Source organism: Lynx canadensis, chromosome D2, assembly GCF_007474595.2.
Source record: "Lynx canadensis isolate LIC74 chromosome D2, mLynCan4.pri.v2, whole genome shotgun sequence".
Taxonomy (NCBI): Eukaryota; Metazoa; Chordata; class Mammalia; order Carnivora; family Felidae; genus Lynx; species Lynx canadensis.
Window position 1 is genome coordinate 78,065,265 of NC_044313.2, and position 21,267 is coordinate 78,086,531.

General features: G+C 41.8%; 2 protein-coding genes across 14 annotated transcripts in view; both read right to left on the reverse strand.

Annotated features, from left to right (window-relative positions):
- Positions 1-21,267, reverse strand: part of LOC115527635 (zinc finger protein 37A-like) — a 123,873-nt gene that overhangs the window by 90,268 nt on the left and 12,338 nt on the right. Inside the window, exon 1 of one of the 4 annotated variants that reach the window (XM_030335408.2) lies at positions 11,705-11,767. The exons of the other annotated variants lie outside the window; for them this stretch is intronic. The gene's annotated coding sequence lies outside the window, so the exon portion shown is untranslated. Of the gene's footprint in view, positions 1-11,704; positions 11,768-21,267 lie in introns of those variants that run through there. 4 annotated transcript variants of the gene reach the window in all.
- The window catches only part of LOC115527631 (zinc finger protein 33B-like), a 48,681-nt gene continuing 35,366 nt past the window's right edge, over positions 7,953-21,267 (reverse strand). For all 10 annotated transcript variants that reach the window (XM_030335402.1, XM_030335399.1, XM_030335395.1 and 7 more), the window contains one exon: positions 7,953-11,809. In XM_030335402.1, coding sequence (XP_030191262.1) covers positions 9,465-11,809 — 2,345 coding nt within the window. In that variant the 3' untranslated portion in view covers positions 7,953-9,464. The remainder of the gene's footprint in view (positions 11,810-21,267) is intronic.

A 21,267-nucleotide genomic window follows, 5' to 3' on the forward strand; every position in this document is an offset into this window, starting at 1 on the left:
ATGTGTCAAAACTAACATCAGTGGATTTATAGAACGCTGAACCCATCACCATGGTATCTCATACACCTCTGTTTTATACCAGGAAACTCATTTCACATGCCCATGGAATCAGTGTTCTTACTCTGTTCCCCATCATTTTGAAGCATCCAGGGTGATACAACATGGAGTGGCCTTTTGAAGACTCAGTTGCAGCACAAGCTAGGTGTCAACACCTTTTTGGGCTTGTGTAATGTCTTCCAAGATGTGATATATGCTTTAAATAAGTGCCCAACATTTGGGCCTGTTTCTCCCGTAGCCACAATTTATGGAGCCGGCATCAAAGAGGTGGAAATGGGAGAACAGCCCTATCATTTTCCTAGGGATCTACTAGCAAACTCCTTGCTTCCAATTCCCTCAGCTTTAGGTTCTGTTGGTCTAGAAGTCCTATTCCAAGATGAAGAATATACCATGAAACACTTCCAGACCTAGAATCTGAGACTGCTAGCTAGCCACTTTGGTGCTCATAAGCCACTGAATCAACAGGGAGCTGGGTTACTGGAATGGCTGAGTGACTGGTTACTATTAGTGGGAAATTGGTTAGCTTCTACCCAGTGGAAGTAATGGGGAATATGCCTGGATTGCAAGAGATCCTCTAGGCTGCCCCATATTACTTTTGTGTCCTATTATTAAGAGAAGTGAAGGTTTGGGTCAACCCAAAGAACCAAGACAAGCTAGGGTGCTTGCAGAAGACAAAGGGACAACACAGTAGGTATGTACTAGAGGGTCATTATAAATACCAGCTATAACCATGTGATCAATAGCAGAAACAAGGACTGTATGGTTATGAATACTTTTTATTTTTGTTACTTAATTTAAATTCAAGTTAGTTAACATACAGTTGACTTGGCATCAGTGATTTACCTTATATGTGACACCCAGTGTTCATCTTGCAAAGTGCCCTCCTTAATGCCTGTCACCCAATATTTTTACTACTTTTTAATGTTTATTTATTTTAAGGAACAGAGTGCATTTGTTGGGGAGGGGCAGAGAGAAAGGGAGAGAGAGAAAATCCCAAGCAGGCTCCAGGCTCAGTGTGAGCCTGATGCACAACTCCCATGACTGCGAGATCAAAACCTGAGGCGATATGGAGTCGGATGCTGACTTGACTGAGCCACCCAGGCACCCCCTCCTTTATTTTTAAATGACCAATTATGTAAATATTAACCAAATATTTTTTCTTTTATTTCCCTTTCTCGCCCCTGTATCATTTAACATCGTATGTGTTAATAGTAATCAAGTTACAACTTAAGGATGCCAGTATTTAAGTTACAGGGTATCAGTGGATGACTATGAATCAGAAAAATACACATCATCCAAAGAAAGAAAGCAACAAAAACAAGACTTCGTACCTTCTCCTGAGAAAAGCATAAGCATGTTTTTGGTTGTCTGCAAGATAGTTGATCACGCTAAGTGGAAGCATAACTTTGTTTTGGTTTTATTTGGAGATTAAGTTTAGGGGTTTTTATGGGCTCAATTTGACAAGGGTGAACTGAGGTTGCATGGTAATGTGCCAATGGCTGGGGAAAACTACACTTTCCAAAGTTCCATTTCTTGAACATTTCTACCTAAGGTTCACTACAACAGATTCTTTCACAAGAAGTGAAGCTTCCACCATGTTGAAGTTTGCACCCTATGTCGGGGATGTACTGACTTACTTATGGGTATGAGTCAGTGCCTGGGCTGCCTCCAGGGGCTCCTCCCTGGGGCTGACTCCAGGGCCAGGAAGGTAGGTTTTGCTTTAAGGACCCTGGCTTCTGCACAAGTCCTTTACTGAGAAGGTCAGAGGAAACAGAAACAAACACGGCTTTCAGTCCACCCTTGTAGGTTCCAGCTGTTACTTGTGAGTTCTAGTTTGTTCTTGCTTTCCCACCTCACATCTATCTTCCCTTCTCAACTGCTCCCCACTCCCATCCCGTTACTTTCAAGCTCCAGCATCAGACACGAAAACAAGAGCGTTCCAGGGACTATTTAACAAGGTCCCACAATGCATAAGGTCAAATCCCTGTAACAAATCTGTATCTACATGTCTCCTAATGGTTCTGTTTCTCTGATTGAACTCTGACATTTACATTCTGAACACGCAGTTTAAAAACCTGTGATTTCAAGAATATAATCAAGATTAGTACTTCTGGCTCATGTATTTATAGTCATCATATATTTCCAGTTTCGAACAGTCCTTCGCATGTCTTGTGTATATGATCAACACCTAATGAACTATGTGCTCAACTTACAAGGAAAGAGTCATATACCCTACGGATCCAAGCAAGCTGAGGATTCCTAGGCTACACCACTACCACCATCACTAACAATCATGTTTCAAACAGCTGTCTGAAGATAGGGCCTGACCTACATGAACAAGCAGTATTAGGGCTTTTGGGTTATAGCCCTGTATCGCGGTCATTCACACACCTCTGGAAATCTATAGATGATTCAGGTGACAAAAAAAGATACACACAGATTAAAGATGATCATCTGATTTCAAGTGATCTGGGTGACACAGATACTATTGTTGTGAAATATTAACCATCCCATAGTGGCCTAAAACACCCACCATTTTCTTATAACGGAGAATGCAGCAAGGGTATACTAGACAAAACTTTTCCCTACTCCTTGATGTCTGAGGAAAAGCTGGTTTCACTGAGAGGTGGGCTACAGGCATCTGAAGACTTGCTTGCTACCATGCACAATATATTATCTGGGAGGACAAAGACTGGATATAACAGAACTCCTATGCAAAACCTCCCTGTGTGGCTTGGCTTCTTCTGACACGAAGGTCTCCTGCAGGTGTACTACTCACATGGAGGCTTAGGGCTCCCATTACAAGTATTAATAGCGAACAAGGCAGTGAGTTCTGTGGCCTTCAGGAATAATGCTGGAATCTCTTCCACCAAATATGGGTGCAATTACGGTATTGCCTGCAAAGACTATGTGCAATGGCAAAGAGTTATTGGGATATCCCACTGGCAGCCTGCTGAAGGTGTACCAGGCCCCTTTGGAGGAAAAGGCAAACTGTGGCTGAGGCTGCTGAAAACAGCACTGGGGAGAATGTACTGGCAAAACCCATAGTAACAACATATGTACTGGTTGCTGCTTAGACGAAGGCAGTTATTTCAGGAACAGTGGTGTTGGGTCCCGGACAATTGGCCACAGAACTGAGGATGCGGTGACCCACTGTGACATGCCAACACTATTTCCAGGTTTAAGAACGCAGTAAACTGGAGTACTAAATGGAGAAGCAGCAGTGACAATCACTTTGTCTCTGAACAGGTGGTTACCATGCTTTCAACCGGGACATACAGTACACGGGGGTCCCCTTCTGACAACCCAAATTCTAAGTGCCAAAAGTTCATATTCACTCGACTGGAACCTACCATAGGAATGTGCTATAATTAAGTCAATGGGTGCTGTGACCACGGAGAACTCAGGCAATAGTTCTGTGGATTAAGAGAAAACATACCTACTCATCCGAATGTCTCAGGTTGCTCATACTGGCAAAAAAAAAATAACACAGCCGGGGTGGCTTACAAACAACACAAATTTATTTCTCACAGTTCTGGAGGCCCTCAAGTCCAAGACAGATGAAGGGGCCAGCGGTATCAGCACGTGGGGAGGGCCTGCCTCCTGGTTCACAGATAGCTGTCCTTTTGCTCTGTCGTCACTTGTGCAAAAGCCAAAGGCGTTCGCTCAACACTTGTGAGGGCTTTACTCCCATTCATGAGAGATCTACCCCCATAACCTCATCACATCCCAAAGGCCCCCCACCTCCAGAGACCATCACACTGAGGACTGGAGTTCAACATATAAGTTCTGAGGAAACACAAATATACAGTCACCCGCACTCCATTTGGTAGTCAGTAACTCCTCCAAGATTTTAGGGAATGACATGATCAAATTTACCTGAAGGCCCAAATACAGCTGTAATTCAAGCCTTGTGTCAAGGTCATGACAATTTGTCAATGGTGCGTTTCAGCAGATATTTAAATCATTTCACAAACGATCTAGCGAAGGTACAAAAGCCAGTTAGTGCCCTTTGATCTTCTGTTGCATAAATTATCTTCGTATAGTTTGGACTCCCAGCTCGGGCAATCTGTGCACCTTCATTTCTGTCATTTCGTTGTTTCCTTTTCCTGTACCTAAGTTCCTCCCACCCCTCATTCTTTCTTGCCAATTCTTTCCTTTTTGTTGTCACTCAATATACATCGGGCTTTTCTATTTACTCTGATCGCACGTACAAGTTGCCTTCTCCAGAGAGCCTCCAGGGAGGATCTGTGGGCTCAAGAGCCCACTCTATGGCAAAGGTCACATTGCTTCATACGGATTAAGGATCCTGGGCTTACCCTGCATTCCAATGATCCCCTTTGCTGTGGCACAGGGTGAGTGCTTTCCCCTCTGAGCAGGAGGATGAGAATTTTTCTCAACAGAGGCAGCAGAGCACAGCTGCAAGGAACAAGTGTGGCCCATAACCCGGCGGTTGACCGAATGTCTTCTGTAGGGCTGCCTTTTTGCAACAGTGCAGGTTTCTTCTCTCTCATTTCTCTCTCTACAAATTCCCTCACAGTATTTTGGGTTTCTAGCCATGTGAAGTGACAGCTTTCAGTTTTTGTCTCCATCCTGACACCTGTGGCGGGGGCCTGGGTGGTTACCAGGGAAAGGACCACAGCCCGGCAGTCCGCCTCACGGACAGCTGCCGCTTCCTCCAGGGAATGCCAGCCAATCTCTCTGGGGTCACGGTTCACAAACAATAAGGTCATTCTGGCACGGCAAGGGTCAAGGCCATCAAGCCCCAGGACTCCAAGGTTAGTCCTTTGGTGTGCTGAAAAAAACCCCAGCGCCTCGCAAACCCCAGGTTCACTGGCTGAGGGTTCTGCATTAGCGCAGTTGAGGTCCTTCCTCTGGCAATTTGGAAGACGTCCCCTTTTGTTTCTCAACAGCCTCCGGGCCACAGGACACCACAGGTGTGCACCTCGGCACCCTCGGGCGTGAGGCGTGTGTGCAATGGCAGCAGGGGAAGGAGCAGCAAGAGATGGGGACGGCCGCTGCCCGCACGTGAACAACAGCTCATCACGCACCGAGGGCCGTGCATGCTTCGTGCTCCCGGGGCCAGGGCAGCCCAGCTTTCCAAACTTTCACCAAGGGCCATCTGCATGCCCTCCCCGCTGGGGCACAATGACAAAAACTGGTAAGCGTGGCTACCCTGAACAGCCGGGGACGGCCAACACACGGTACACAGTAACCGGAGGGTGCCAGCCAGACCCTCGACCCTGGGTAGCTGGGGCTCAAATGCTCGCCAGTTAAAGCGCGGTGTCGTCACCGCCTCTACAGGCGGAGCGTCTCACGACACCAGCCCAACTGACTGAACCCGGAGCCCAGGCACCTGGGGTACAGCCAATTAACAATTCTTAGGGCCAAGAGCTTGTTGCCAGGGGAGGAAACAGTGACACCCAAAACAGGCAGCACGGTCCACAGCAAGAGGCTGTCTGCCAGCAACCGGCAGCTCGGTCCCAGGTGGCCTTTGTCCTATCTCAGACCTCGTTAGTCAACAACAATCACTTAATGACAACTGGATCAACTGGGTCTTACGTGGTCACCCGGGTCTTAGATGGACCATCCTCTCAGTGATGCCCACTGTGTTAACTGCCTCCTGCTCGGAGGGTTCACTCCATGTTGGTTTCAGATGTCAAGAGTCTAGGACACTAGGCCTTAACTTCAGACCACAGTTACTGTAATTAAAAATATTCTGAAGACTATAGACACAGCTCAGATGTTCATCGGTGGCCATTATATTTGTAGTGCAGGAACACAGGAGCAACGGAAACTTAGTACAGAAACAAGGTGTCATGAAGAGAGGTGAGAAATTTACGATACTTGCAGAAAAGACAAGCAGATTTATAACAACAGGAAGCTACAGCTGAAAATAGGCTTTAGTGATGGTCAGCATATGATTTCTGAGAATGCATTCTGCCTCCCACCATGGGAAAAGTGGTACTGAATACTGCGTTTCTAACTTTGTAATTATAGAAGAAACACCCTCGGAGATTCCTCTATATTGCTATAGGCAGACAGGATGGTTCATTTCTTTCACACACTTTACATTTTAGAGTAGTCGCAGAGTTACAGACACATGGAGCAGAAAGTCGAGTTCCTATACACCCCTTCACTCCTACCCCTCTGCAGCCCCCCATCATTCATATCTTGCAGTAGTGTGGTCCATTCGTTACAACTGATGAGTCAATGCTGATACAGGAGTACTACCTGAAGACCACAGTTTACATTAGGGCTTACCCTTTGTTACATTTTTGGGCACTGGCAAAGGATCCGCACGCCATCTACCGTTACAATATCCTACAGCATACTCCCACCGTCCTAAAAGTCCTCCCTAATCCACCTATTCAGCCTTCCCTCCCCTGCCTCAATCCTCTGGCGACCACCGATCCTTTTACTGTCTCCCCACGTGCCTTTCCAGAACGCACTATAACTGGTAACGAAAGGTGGAAAGCCTTTCGGATTGGCTTGTCTCATTCAACAATATGCACGTAAAGGCTCCTGCATGTCTCCTGTTACCGAACGGCTCATTTCTTTTTACCACCCACCCAATCACCGTATCCTAAAACCTCGTTAACTCGCGTCAGCGCGTTTTATTGTCGACTCCTGGACATTTCCTACATGGGCCATCATGTTACGTGTGACTGTACACAGTTTTCTCTCCTCCTTCCCAATCCAAGTCTCTCTCCTTCTCTGGTCTTGCTCTGTCGGCGAGGACTTCCAGAAGGAGGATGAAAGAGCAGGGACAGGGACCTCTTTGCTCTCCTCTTCTCACTGGGAAAGCATCTAGTTTCTCACCATCAAAGTACAACGTTAGCTGTAGGGCTGTTGGAGATGTTCTGTACCAAGTTAATGTTCCCCATACTCCCAGCCTGCTGAGATTTCTTATTGTGGATGTGGGTTAACGTTTTGTGAAAGGCTCTTCTGCACCTATTGATAAGATCATATGATTATTTCTTCTTTTGCCTCTTGATGTGACAGGTGACTACCTGACTATCAAATGTTGAACCAGCACAGCACCCCTGGAATAAATCCCACATGGTCATGGCCCGTAATTATATATTGTGGGATTCAACTTGGTGATGATTTGTTGAGGATCTCAGCATCTATGTTCCAAAACATACAGGCATCTAGCTTCCCTTTTCAGAATTTTTTTAAAGTAATCACACCCAACCTAGGGTTCGAACTCAGGACCCCGAGATTAAGAGTCGCGTGTTCTACTGACTCAGCCAGCCAGGCACCCGTTACCTTCCTCTCCTATAATGTCTCTGCCTGCTTTTGCTACTATAATAAGCATCACAGAATGAGTTAGGAAGGATTTCTTCTACTCCTCCTTTTTGGAAGAGGTTGTAGAGAACTGGTATCATTTCTTCCTTCCTTAAGTGTTTGCTAGAAGTCACCAGTGAACACATCTGGGCCTGAACTTTCTGATTTGGAAGATTAAGGATGAACTCAGTTTCTTTAATAGATATTTGCCTATACAAATTTATACTTCTGTGAGTTTAGGCAGATTGTGTCTCTCAAGGAATAGATCTAGGTTATGAAATTTGTGGGCAGAGTTGTCTGTAACATTACTATCCTCTAATGTCCATGTAATCAGTTGTTATGTCTCTCTTTCACTTCTGATATTGGTGAGTTGTATCTACTCTTTTTCCTAGTTAACCTAGCTGAAGGTTTATCAGTTTTATTGACCTTTTCAAATAACTACCTTTTGGTTTATTGGTTCTCTTTTCAAACATCTCACTGATTTCTGCTCTAATTCTTAGTATTTGTTTTGCTCATTTTGGATTTAGTTAACTCTTCTTTTTCTAGTTTCCGAAGATGAAAGCTTAGACTACCTATGCAATTTAAGATAATTAGTGTGTGTAACCTGATTTTTAAATCGGAGCTTGAAATGTATTATATCATCTTTACCCTCTGTCGGTCCATAAAAGCCTCACTCTGAGCTTCCTCTGGCTTTGCTCCAGTCTCAACCTACCCTCTCATATAATCAAAAATCTCCAAGGGCCCAGATCTGTTTCTGGGCACACTGGACCCTTGAATTTACAGCCTAGTTTACGACCCTAAGTGTCATATAGTCTGTCTGTGGCTTCTATTTTGAACTTCGCCTTAGAGGGCAGTTACTTCCAGGGGTTTGTACAACTGAGGCTGAGGGCTGGAGGATTCACATATGTACACTCAAGGAACCCCACGGCTTGAAAGGGGAAAATGAGATTACAGACTAGATATCCCTCTGCACAGAACACACTTACCATTTTGTTATTTCGATTTATATATTTTAAATGGTTACCTATTAGCTTTCTGGGCTTCCTTTCAAGACATTCCTCCAGGTTGCTACATACATGGGAGGTGTGCCTGATATTGAAACAACTGCTGAACTAGGAGTGTCTATATTCAATTCCCAATGATATCAACTTCCACTAGGAATATGAAACACACAGGTTACAGAAGGTAGCATTTGAAGATACAGGAGTCCTGTAAGCTTAAGGGACACTTCACAGAATCATTTAACAGGGTTGCCGTAATTATTAAATTTATCTCTCCTTTTTATAAGCTTCATATTCACATGAACTGCCAAGATTAAGGTCGCCGAAATGATACGGTTATTAACACATCAGAACTTCCTGTGGTGAAATCCTGATTGCTTTGTAATCCCAATGCAATTAGGACAGATTACAGATTCCCTTTTGATTTTGTAACCGGTGTTAACTGATACTTAAACTATAAGCAAGAACATTTCATAAAACTTCACATACACATAGTGCATATAAAAACTACTGACATGTGAATGTAAGTGAGTATTAGGGTATCGTCCATATTTCTGCTCTAGAATATACCACGGTCATGTAAGATATCTTTAGCTAAAGCTCAGGGAAGGGCACGTGAGCATGTTACGTATTACTACTAATACATACTACTAATTACTTGTTTTCAGTTTATTGTTTCATTTTACATTTTTTTGTTGTACACTGCACAATATTCCTCTAAAAATTACAACTTCTTATGTTGCCTAAAGTAATAAGGCATCAAAACCAAAACACAACTTCCAATATTATATTACCTCTAAAGACAATCTTCAAGCTCTTTGTCTCAAATTGAAAGATTTCTCCTTAATAGAAATTAACATAACCTACTTTGTATTTTAGCTAAAAACAAATCTTATAAAATCAAAACATCTTCAAGGTTCTATGCCCGCATTTGCTAGGGACATTCAAAGGAATGTTCCTTAACAAGACTGTCCTTTATGTGTTGCAGTCTACTTCGGGGTAAAATAAGGCCAGTTTGTGGACGAAAGTTATTCAACATTCAGGACATCAACATTGCTTCCTCTACAACGTGAGTTCTCTGAAGCGGAGCGACTGCTGAACCACACCTCAACATTCCTAAGACCCACTGCAATCCGAAGGTTTCTCTTGCGTGTGTGTTCTCTGATGTACAATGAGGTTTGACTTCTGAGAGAAGGGTTTTCCACATGTGTTACATTCATAGGGCTTCTCGCCTGTGTGTGACCTCTGATGGTTAACAAGGTTTGATTTACGGTAAAAAATTTTCCCACATTCATTACACTGACAAGATTTCTCCCCTGTGTGAACCCTATAATGCACTGTGAGAGAAGATCTGTGAATGAAGGATTTCCCACATTGGTTACATTTGTAGGGTTTTTCCCCTGTGTGTTTTCTCTGATGTATAAGAAGTCCTGACTTCAAATAGAAAGATTTCCCACATTCATTACATTTATAGGGTTTTTCTTCTGTATGAATTCTCTGGTGCACACTTAGAGCTGATTTATCACAGAAAGCCCTTCGACATTCATTACATTCATAGGGTTGCTCTCCTATGTGCATTCTCTGGTGCTGAGTGAGCCTAGACTTCTGGACAAAAGATTTTCCACATTCATTACATTCGTAGGGTTTCTCCCCTGTGTGTTTTCTCTGATGTAAAGTAAGTCCTGACTTGACACAGAAAGACTTCCCACATTCATTACATTTATAGGGCTTTTCTTTTGTATGAGTTCTCTGGTGCACAATTAGAGCTGACTTATAACAGAAAGCCTTTCCACATTGGTTACACTCGTAAGGTTTGTCACCTATGTGGATTCTCTGGTGATAAGTGAGCTGAGACTTCTGGCAGAAAGTTTTCCCACATTCGTTACATCCGTAGGGTTTCTCCCCTGTGTGTATCCTAGTATGTTTATGTAGGGACGATTTATTATAGAAGATTTTTCCACATTCATGACACTCGAACGGTTTCTCCCCTGTATGTGTCCTGTGATGCTGAGAGAGGGTAGATTTACGGCTGAAGGATTTCCCACATTCAGGACACACAAAGGGTTTCTCCCCTGTGTTTCTCTGATGCACTATGTGGTCAGACTTCAAACACGTTTTCCCACATTCGCAACATTCATAAGGTTTTAACTCTGTATGAATTTTCTGATGCCTGGTGAGAACTGACTTGTGGTAGAAACTTTTCCCGCATGCATTACATTTGTAGGGCTTATCCTTTACGTGGGTTTTCTGATGTTGTGTAAGATATGCCTTCCGACAGAAAGATTTCCCACAGTCAGGACATTCAAATGGTTTCTCCCCTGTATGAGTTCTCTGATGCACTGTAAGGTGTGAATTCATACAGAAAGATTTGCCACATTCATAGCATTCATAGGGTTTCAACCCTGTGTGTGTTCTCTGGTGTTTGGTGAGGTCTGTCTTCTGGTAAAAAGTTTTCCCACATGCGCTACACTGATAGGGTTTCTCCCCTGTATGTATTCTCTGGTGTATCGTGAGGGCTGACTTGTGGCTGAAGGCTTTACCACATTCGTTGCACACATAGGGCCTCTCCCCCGTGTGTGATCTCTGATGTTTCGTGAGGTCTGACTTCTCCCAGAAAGTTTTTCCACATTCATCACACTGAAAGCGTTTCTCTCCCGTGTGTATCCTCTGATGTCGAGTGAGGTGGGACTTATGCCAAAACGCTTTCCCACATTCATTGCATTCAAAGTGTTTCTCTCCTTTATGAGTTTTCTGAAGTTGTGGAAGGCATAAATCCCCCCGGAAATGATCCCCACTCTCACTACACTCCGAGGGTTTCATACGTGCCCCATGAGGTTTCAAAAGGGTAGACTTCACACATAACGATTTCCCACAACCACGCAGTCCACAGTGATTCTCTTCGGAGGCATTCATGTGATGTAACAGGAAAGAGGAGTTAGGAAAGAAGGTTCTCCCATATTCAATACATTCAGAGTGATTCTCTTCAGTGATCTCTCTCTTGTACGTACTCAATGTTGCCTTTTCGGGGAAGGTTTCTTGATACATGTAATATTCGAAATTTTGCTCTGCACTTTGAATCTTCTCATGATCAACAGGGTCCTCATCCTGACTGAAAGTTTCCCCATGTTTAAAAAATTCACTTTTCTCGCTAGTAGGAGTTTTGCCGTGTTTAATACTGAGTAGCAATTTTCCATAGGCACTAAATTCACCAGTCTTTTTTCCCAAACGTCTTTTCTTATTGATACACAATTCAGAAATACAGCTGAAACTCACTCCATATGAGTCACACTGACAGAGGCTTTCTCTGGAAGGAAATGAATTTGTGTCCAGGTTAAATGGTTTTCCTATTACATTACCTCGTTCCTTGGTCGGCGTTTTCTTACTGATGAATGCAACTTCCCACATAGGTTTACGCTGGTTTTCTTGCCTCCTTCCTTTCTTGTGATCAGTTTCCCAGACTTCTAAAGATAGGAAAAATTAACCGTACACATAAATACTAACTCATTTCTTCTGGAATGCAACGTATTATACAAACGCCCTATGTTTTAGCGGATTTTGATTTCTTGTCTAGTCTCCAAGGAAGAAAATAACTATAAGTACTTATTTTTTCGATTTCTTCTGTTGGACATGAAAATACAAAAATGGAAACAAGAAACAAAAGGCCTGGCATGGTGGAAGAAAGGAGAGGAAACTACTGCAAGCATACATCTGCATTCCGACGTCTGAGGAGTAACGGCAGCTACTAAATTCGGAACGTCTCCATCTATCCTCCAAATGCCTCTAAGGATCAACATAAGGAGAGCAAATAAAATGACCAATCAACAACCCATGACTTCAGCATAACTGGGAAATACAAAATACTACTGACTTCAAACCACCACTGAGAAAATAAACATTTAATACAGAAGAAACTGATAAAAGAGCTCACATCTATAGAAAGAGCTTGAGCCTGTGGCAACTACACGTAGAGGAAGAGACAGAGAACTTAGAGATAATTAAAGTCCTTTGTTTTAAATACTTATTTTTGAGAGAGAGACAGGGAAACAGAGTGTGAGCGAGGAAGGGACAGAGAGGGATACACAGAATCTGAAGCAGGCTCCAGGCTCCAAGCTTGTAGCACAGAGCACGACATGGGGCTCCAACTCACGAACCGTTAAGATCCTGACCTGAGCTGAAGTCAGACGCTCAACGGACTGAACCACCCAGGCGCCCCTAGAACGTATAGATAATTAAATGCAAATAAAATCACTCCCTCAAAGGAGAAGTCCCACTGTGAGAGGGAAAATATGGAGCAGACATCTTCGTTCTGACAGATGACAGCTCAGACCACCAAGAACTCCGACACAAGGGACTTGGAGTATTAATGGGAACTACGGAGGCAAGGGCTGATCGGGTGAAGAATTCAACTGTAAAAAGGCCAGAGTGATCTTAGAATATGACTCAAATTTTAAGAACCTGGTTATGAGCTCAACTGTCCCCCTCCCAAACTCGTATGCTGAAGCCCTAATCCTCAGTGTCACTGCATCCGGAGACACAGCCTTTAAGGAGGTTAATTAAGGTTTGAATTACATCATCAGGGTGTAGCACTTATCGGATAGGAATGACCTCCTGATCAGAAGCCGAAGAGACACCAGCACTTGCCTGCTCTCCCTGTGTGCACAGAAGAAAAGCCATGTGAGGAGAGAGCCACAAGCTGTAGAGAGAGGGCTCACCAGAAGGCACCCTGAAGGCACCTTCATCCTGCCTTACAACCTCCAGATGAGTAAAAAATAAATTTCTGCTACATAGGCCACCCACTCTGTGGTGTTTTGTTAGAGCGGTTCAGGCCAACTCGTAGGAAGCATGAAGAGAAAAGAGACTTGAATGAAATTTTAATAAACAGCATGGAAAAAAGACATGACAATAGAGCGAAAAAAAAGAATGACAATAAAACCAAAGAAAGAAAACTGGATCACAGAGAAAGTTCTGGATAAAGCAGGTGATCTACAAAATAATAAAGTACATGTATTAAATAAAAATTATATGTGTGACTGCAGTCTCTAAAGAGAAAAAAAGAAAACAATGGAATAAATACAGTATTAAAAACCATTCTCTAAGAAATCTGCCCAGAAATAAAAAGAGATCTTGCCCGCATATTTTAAGGACCACCATGAACTTTCCTTTTCCATCAGGAAAGCTGACCTGAAACAGTCCTTCCTAAGACATGCTTTAATGAAACTGTAAACCTTAAAAGTGAAGAAGTCTCCTCTGGACAGAAAGATCAAGTCTCAATAAGCAAGCAAACAAATATGTAGATTGGGCAAGAGACTGTCACCAATCAACAAAGTGAGGTCAGTGCAGCAACCTTTTCAACAAATAACCAAGTAGAAGTCAAGGGTTGTATATCCAGCCACGTGATCCTTTAAAAGTATCCAGGCTCTGGGAAGAGGTCAATCATATTAGATATTCAAGAAATCAGGTAATAATGTAATCACGGAACCTTCTAGAAGAGGACAAACTTCAAGCAACCAGTATTTGATACGAAACACTGGTAGAAAAGCTGAGCAGTGTAGGACTAAGACCAAAAGAAAGTTGAGAATAAGAATACCAGAGTAATGTATAAATGCTATATACACCAGTGAAGCAGAAATAATGCACATAAAAAGACTACTGGATACAGGAAAAAGGAGAAGAAATAACAGTAAGCTAAGTGAGAGCCATGGAATAGTCGAAAGAAGGTCACTAAACACTCTAAAGGTCACTAAAAGCTGAAAACCAAATGGAAGGTTAAATAAGGATATGAGCAACTAAAGCCAGTATAAAAGACATTACTGTAAAAGTAACCACTAGAACAAAAACATCTAAAGTTTCTAATGGACTCCTTCAAAATGAACAAAAGGCGTGACGAAACAGAATGATTTAGTGAATATGATACTCATGAAATGTAACAAAATGACAGATATGAGACCAGACAGGAATCCTGGTAGTAAATGTGAATGGGCTTAACTCACCACTTAATAAAATCACTTCAAACGGAGTCACAAACAAATCCCAAATCTCTGCTGCAAAGGGGAAACACACTGACAGAAAATGACTCAAAAAGCTAAAAACAAAGGAATGGTCAATATTGTTCCAGGCAAAGGGAAACAATAAGGAAACAGATAAAATCTAGTTATCAGGAAGGACAAAAACAAAGCACAAGGCTAACATCCACAACTTTGAATGTACATGTAACAGTAAGGAGTATCAAAACACCAAACAACATTCATGAAACAAACACACTGATAAAAAGAGTATTAAGAAAGATCAGAGAGTACGATGTCGGAATGTAGAGACGCAACGACAACAATCAGGAAGACATGTATTATGACCCATATACAATTTTCGAATATTAAAACGTTAATACAAAATACACTTACGACTCTAGGGTACAAAAAAACATTAAAAAAAAAAAACCTGATAAAGGTAACATGCTCAGGAAACAATGCACTAAAACTAGAACTTACTCGGGAAGAACAAACTTCTTCCATCAGGACCTCAAAACCAAACAACTGTCTAGTAAACTGCTCTTTGTTGAAAAAGGAAACACCAAGCTGAATTTCTAAACCAAAAAAACTACTGAAAATATTACTTATGAGTCTATGTGGGATACACGTACTGATCAGAGATTTCATAGCGTTAAATGTCTTGCATCAGTGAAAAAGAATGAAAAAGAAGCAAATCCGTGACTCAAAAAAAAACTAGAAAAAGGCAACAATAATGTAAAAGAAAGAAGTTAAAGCACAGAGAGGGAAATAATGAAGGTAAAAACAGAGAAATACAAAACTAAACTTAAAATAATACAGATAAGGGAGCTCAAGTGGTTAAGTTGTTTTGACATTTGATGATGTCACGGTTTGGTCTGTGAGTTCAAGCCCTCTGCGCTCTAGCCCCTTCCCTGCTCATGAGTGCGCGTACACTCTTCTCTCTCTCTCTCTCTCTCTCTCAAAATAAATAAATTAAAAAAAAATAATAATACAGGGGCGCCTGGGTGGCTCCGTCGGTTAAGTGTCTGACATCGGTTCAAGTCACGATGTCACGGTTTGTGAGTTTGAGCCCCGCACCTGGCTCTGTGCTGACAGCTCAGCTTCAGATTCTGAGTCTCCCTCTCTCTCTCTGCCCCTCCCCGACTTGTGCTCTGTCTCTCCCTCTCAAAATTAAATAAATGTAAAAAAAAATTTTTAAAGGAAATAAATAATATAGATAAAAGTTTTTCTTCATCTTTAAGCTCCAGTAGATTTACTAAAGGATGCCTTAGAGTGAGTCATTCCAGGTCAGTTTTCCCAGGTCCCTCATGATCCCTTCTGTTAATAAAACAGAAACAGAAAAACAGTTGTACAAGTGTTAACTCAAAAAGCTGGTAATTTGGGGGACAACTGGGTGGCGCAGTAGATTATGCGTCTGACTTCAACTCAGGTCATGATGTCAGGGCTGTTTCAAGCCCTGGGTCGGGCTCTGTGCTGACAGCTCAAAGCCTGGAGCCTGCCTCAGATTCTGTGTCTCCCTCTCGTTCTGCACCTCCCTGCTCACGCGTGACCTCTATCTCAAAAAGAAACAAACAAAAAGAGAAATTAATTTAAAAAAAAAACCTGGTTCTTTGGGGGCACCTGGCAAACTCAGCTGGTGGCGTGTGCAGCTCTGGAACACAAGAGACATTACACCAGAAAGAACAAGGCAAAGAGACAAAGAAGAGGCATCCCAGGCTATTGCATTTGTTCCGATCCACCAGAACCATTCACACAAATACACTTATAATAGATGAAGATATTCTAATGATTTCCTCCAACTGTGTTTTCCAGGAGATGATCTCAAAAATGGTGGCATGAAGGGCAGTACCAAAGAGTCGCCTCACACACTACTCTCTGAAAGGACTCACATTTAACTGGACCAAACTATAGAATGTGTGACTCAGGACAACGGTGGAAACATTGAGCGAAGAGCCAACAATGAGTAGAGGCTAAGGGCAGAATATGACACCATTAGAGGCAGGGAGGTTAACACAGAGATCAGTGAAAGAGACTGTTAATCAGCGTTCTCCAGAGAAACAGAGCCAGGTACTATATGTACGTGTGAGAGCGACACAGACAAAGGAAGAGGTTTATTAAAGGACCTGGCTTTTGCACTTACGGGGGCCAAGAAGTCCCACAGTCTGCTGTCTGAAAGCTGGAGAACCAGGAAAGCCAACTGTATTTCAAAAGGCCTGAGAACTAGGGGAGGTGATGGTGTAACTCCCAGCAAAGATGAAAGGCCTGCCAACTAGAGGGTTGGTGGTGTAAGTCCCAGAGCCTGAAGGCCCCACAACCAGGAGCACTGATTCTGTCCAGAGAGGATGGACGTCCCGGCGCAAAAAGAGAAAGAGAATTTGTCCTTCTTTGCCTTTTGTTCCATTCCATCCTCAACGAATTAGAGGATATCTGACCATAATGGTGAGGGTGGATCTCTTTACTCAGTCTACTGAGTCAAATGCTGCTTCCAGAAACACCCCCCAAGACACACTTTTACCAGTCTGGCCATCCCTGAGGCCACTCGGGTTGACACCCAGAATTAATCATCACAGACACACTCAAAGAGCACCCTCTCAACACCACTGCCATTCTACGAACCATGTGCACTGCCCAAGGCAGAGCCCTCTGACAAGAGACATCAGCCAACAGTACACTGCAAGAGGAAAAGACTTCAGTCAAATAATACAGTCAAGTCACTTAACAAATACATAAGCAAGCAAAAATAACAAGAAGCCCTATCAGACTCGGTACAAAATATCTAAAATATGCTTTCGTCCAAAATTACAGGTTCACAAGACAAACCGGAAAATTTCACATACGTGGGAGAAACAATAGGCAACAAACTGTCCTTGAGAGGGTCTGGATACTGGATTTAGCCAACCTCCAAGCAGCTATTATAAACATGTTCAACAGGGAACCACACTGGGGCGCCTGGGTGGCTTAGTCGGTTGAGTGTCCGACTTTGGCTCAGGTCATGATCTCACCGCTCGTGAGTTCGAGCCCCGCATGGGGCTCTGTGCTGACTTAGAGCCAGGAACCTACTTCGCATTCTGTCTCTCCCTCTCTGCTCCTCCCCTGCTCATGTCCTGTCTCTCTCTTTCTCTCTCTCTCAAAAATAAACTAAAAACAAAGGGAACCACATTTACGGGATAAAGGAAGGTAGTGTTGATACCCTGTGACACAGAAAATATAAAAAAAAGGAAAAGAATTAAGTGAAAATTCTAAATTTGACAATTTACAGTAACTACACTGTAAATTCCTTAGATGGGCTCAACAGTTGACTGAATGTTATAGAGCAAAGAATTAGTAAACTTATAATACAATCTAAACACTAGAAAGAAATAAGAATGAAGAAAACTGATCAAAGCCTCAAATATATGAAAGATACCATTATCTGCACCAACATACTCATAATGGGAATATCAAAAGAAGAGAAGAAAGGGTAAGGGGCAGAAAAATTATTCAACAAAGTTATGGTGAAATCTTGCAAATTTAGAGAAAAAGAATATTCAAACACAAAATGATAGACGAACACCATGTGGGATAAACAGATCCACGTCAAGAAGCATCACAGTGAAAATATTAACAAGCAAAGAGGAAAAAAAATTTTAAGTCTCAAGAGAACTACAACTCATGACATACAAGGGAACTCCAGTAAGATGACCACCTGACTTCTCATCAGAAACACAGAATCCAGGAGTTGGGATGACAGAAGTGTTGGGGGAATAAAACAAACAAAAACAAAACAAAACAAAAAACCCCAAAACAGTCAACCAAAATAACAGCACTGCTTTCAAAACTGAAGGCGATATAAATTAACCCATAAAATTCCCAGTCATGACTTCAAATCCACAAAGATTGTAGGTAAAAGTAACTATTTTAAAAGACAGGATAAAGAAGTATTTCTTCTAACCATTTGGCCAAGGCCATGCAACAATCTTTATGTATATAACTATACTGTTGGGTCTGTGACCGTAGAAATAAATGTATTTGACAATAAGGCAAAATGAGGCAGAAAAACAAAGGTAAACTGGGGTGAGAAAATGACCATGGATGGTAACCGGAATCCACAGTAGCAAATGAAGCAGAAATGGTGAATAAGAAAGTTAATATAATGAACTCCACAAAGAGATATTTGCTATCCTTTCTTCTCTCAGTTTCTTTTTAAGACATCCAATTATATAAAGTAGTAATTCAAAAATGTATTGCTGGAATTTAAACATATACAGATCTACTATGCACAAAAGGAACCTCACGAAAATAGAGTAGAAGAAGTAGAATTACATATGAATGACCTTTCTATAATTCACTGTAGATGAGGGAGTATAAACCTGAAGTATGGTGATAGGGTGAATTTCTTAGGTAAATTTTAATAACAATCATCATGAAAATAATTGAGTGAAATGGTCACCGTAGAATTAAAATATTATGCTAAACCATATTCACTTAATGAAAATGAAGGCAGTAATATAAAAGAACTACAGGTTCATAAGGCTGTTTAGGGCAGATAAATGTCAAAACGTAATATGGCAGGAGTAAATCCAGCCATATCAATAACAGAAAACTGGGAATGGATTTAGAAATCCAATCAAAAAGCACAGGGGCACCTGGGTGGCTTGGTGGTTGGGCGTCCGACTCTGGCTCTGGTCATCATCTCACGGTTTGTGAGTTCGAGCCCTGCGTCGGGCTCTGTGCTCATAGCTCAGAGCCTGGAGCCTGCTTCGGATTCTGTGTGTGTGTGTGTGTGTGTGTGTGTGTGTGTGTCTCTCTCTCTACCCCCTCCCACTTTTGCTCTGTCTCTATCAAAAATAAATAAATGTAAAAAAACATTTTTTTTAAAAAGCAGTAATTGTCAGCTTGTAGAAAATATGTAAATTCAAACACATGGTATCTACAAGACACACTGTATTCAAAGGCACAAATAGGTAGAAAATTTAAAAAGCAGAGAAAGATCAATCAAGTATATAGCATCAGTAAGCAGGTTGGACAGGCTATACTAGTATCAGACAAAATCCACTTTAACACAAAATACATGATTAGGGATGAAGTGGGACATTACATAATGAAAATGGTCCATCAGTAAAGGAGACAAAAATCTAAGCAATTATACGCTACTAACGATGAGTCTCAAGAAATACTGAGAGAATTCGAAGCAAAAATACACACATCAACAATTACAGATTTTAATATCCCCCATTAAGTAATGGATAAAACAAGGGATAGAATACAAATAAGAGAAAAAAAAAAGATAAAAAAACACTATGAAGTAACCAGACTAACAAATATACATAAGACAATCCACTCAAAAAGAGCAGATTACACATTCTTCAAAAGTACACACAAAAGGTTCCCAAAAATACATTTTAAAAGGTTCTCACACCAAAATGGAAGGAAATTATAAATCAATCATATAAAGGAATTTTGAAAACTCACAATTGGAGATTAAATAACATATCTCTGAATAAAATAGAGGGAAACAATATTCAGGAAACTGAAAACACTTGAGTAAAAACGAAGACAAAATATACCAAATCTTATGAGACGAACAGAAAACAGTACTTAGAAGACAATTTATCCTGCAATTATCATATTAAAAGAGAACAATCCCAAATGAATAACCTGCTGTGTATACCTGAGAACAACGGGAGAAAAAAAGCAATACAAACCAAAGCAAGGAAGGATGTGAAATGAGAAGAATAAAAATTAATAAACCAGCAAAGAAAGGCAATAGATGACGCTTTTAAAATATCAATAAGCCTGACTAAACTGTATTTAGGCTGACATGGAAATAAGAGACATAAGAGTCAAACTACTGAAGTTATGGGGCGCCTGGGTGGGTGGCTTAATCAGTTGAGCACTCAACTCTTGATTTCGGCTCAGATCATGATCTCATGATTCGTGGGACTGAGCCCTGCGCCGGGCTCTGTGCTGGCAGCGTGGAGCCTGCTCGGGATTCTCTGTCCACCTTTCGCTTTGCCCCTCACCTGCTCACTCTCATGTGCACTGTCTCAAAAACAAACAAATAAATGTTTCTAAAAAAAATAAATTACTGAAGTTGTGGAATAAAGACGGTACACATGCTAGGGATAGAATGTACTCACATTACAAACCTGGAATGTTTTCTACACTACAAAAACAAAATTATAAGTGAATGTTCTGAACTAATTTGATAACTTGGCTGAAATACAAAAATTCCTAGAATCGGAAAAAATATAACAACTCAAGAAGAAATAAGCTATCTGAAAAAAAGTGTAAGAAGTCAACACACTGCAGTCATTTTAAAACTGCCCATAAAGGAAGCCCAGGTCCAGATGGTTTCACTGGTGAATTTTTAAACTCGTTTAAGTAATAATTAATATCGATTATTCAAACACTCCTGCAAACAATAGAAAAGAACACCTCCCCCCTAATTATATGAGCCTTATATTACATCGGCACTAAACTCAGACATGATGAGAGAAGACAACTACAGTTCAATGTCTAAAACAACTAAGAGCAACATCTTTGGAATACAGACCCACAGATACTCTGCACAATACTAGCAAATGTTATCGAATAACACATTACGAGGATTACACACAAAGACCCCGTGAGATTTATCCTACTAACGCAAGGCTGGTTTATCATCCGACAATGGCAAGTGAGCACCAACAGTGCACTCTCCCTCTGATTCACTCGAGCTGGAGGGTATCTTCTCTCCGCGTTCTCCCTCTGCCTCACTCCAGCTCGCCAGTGTCTTCGGGAAAGCAGTGTGTATACTCCTCCACCATACTTGGGCGCCTACTGCCTAGTGAACACTTTTAGATTCCCCAGCTCTGGTGGCCAGCATCACTTCTGCTTCCGGTCTCACAGGACTGTACGTATTTGCATACTTTAAGAGATACCGTCTGAAGATC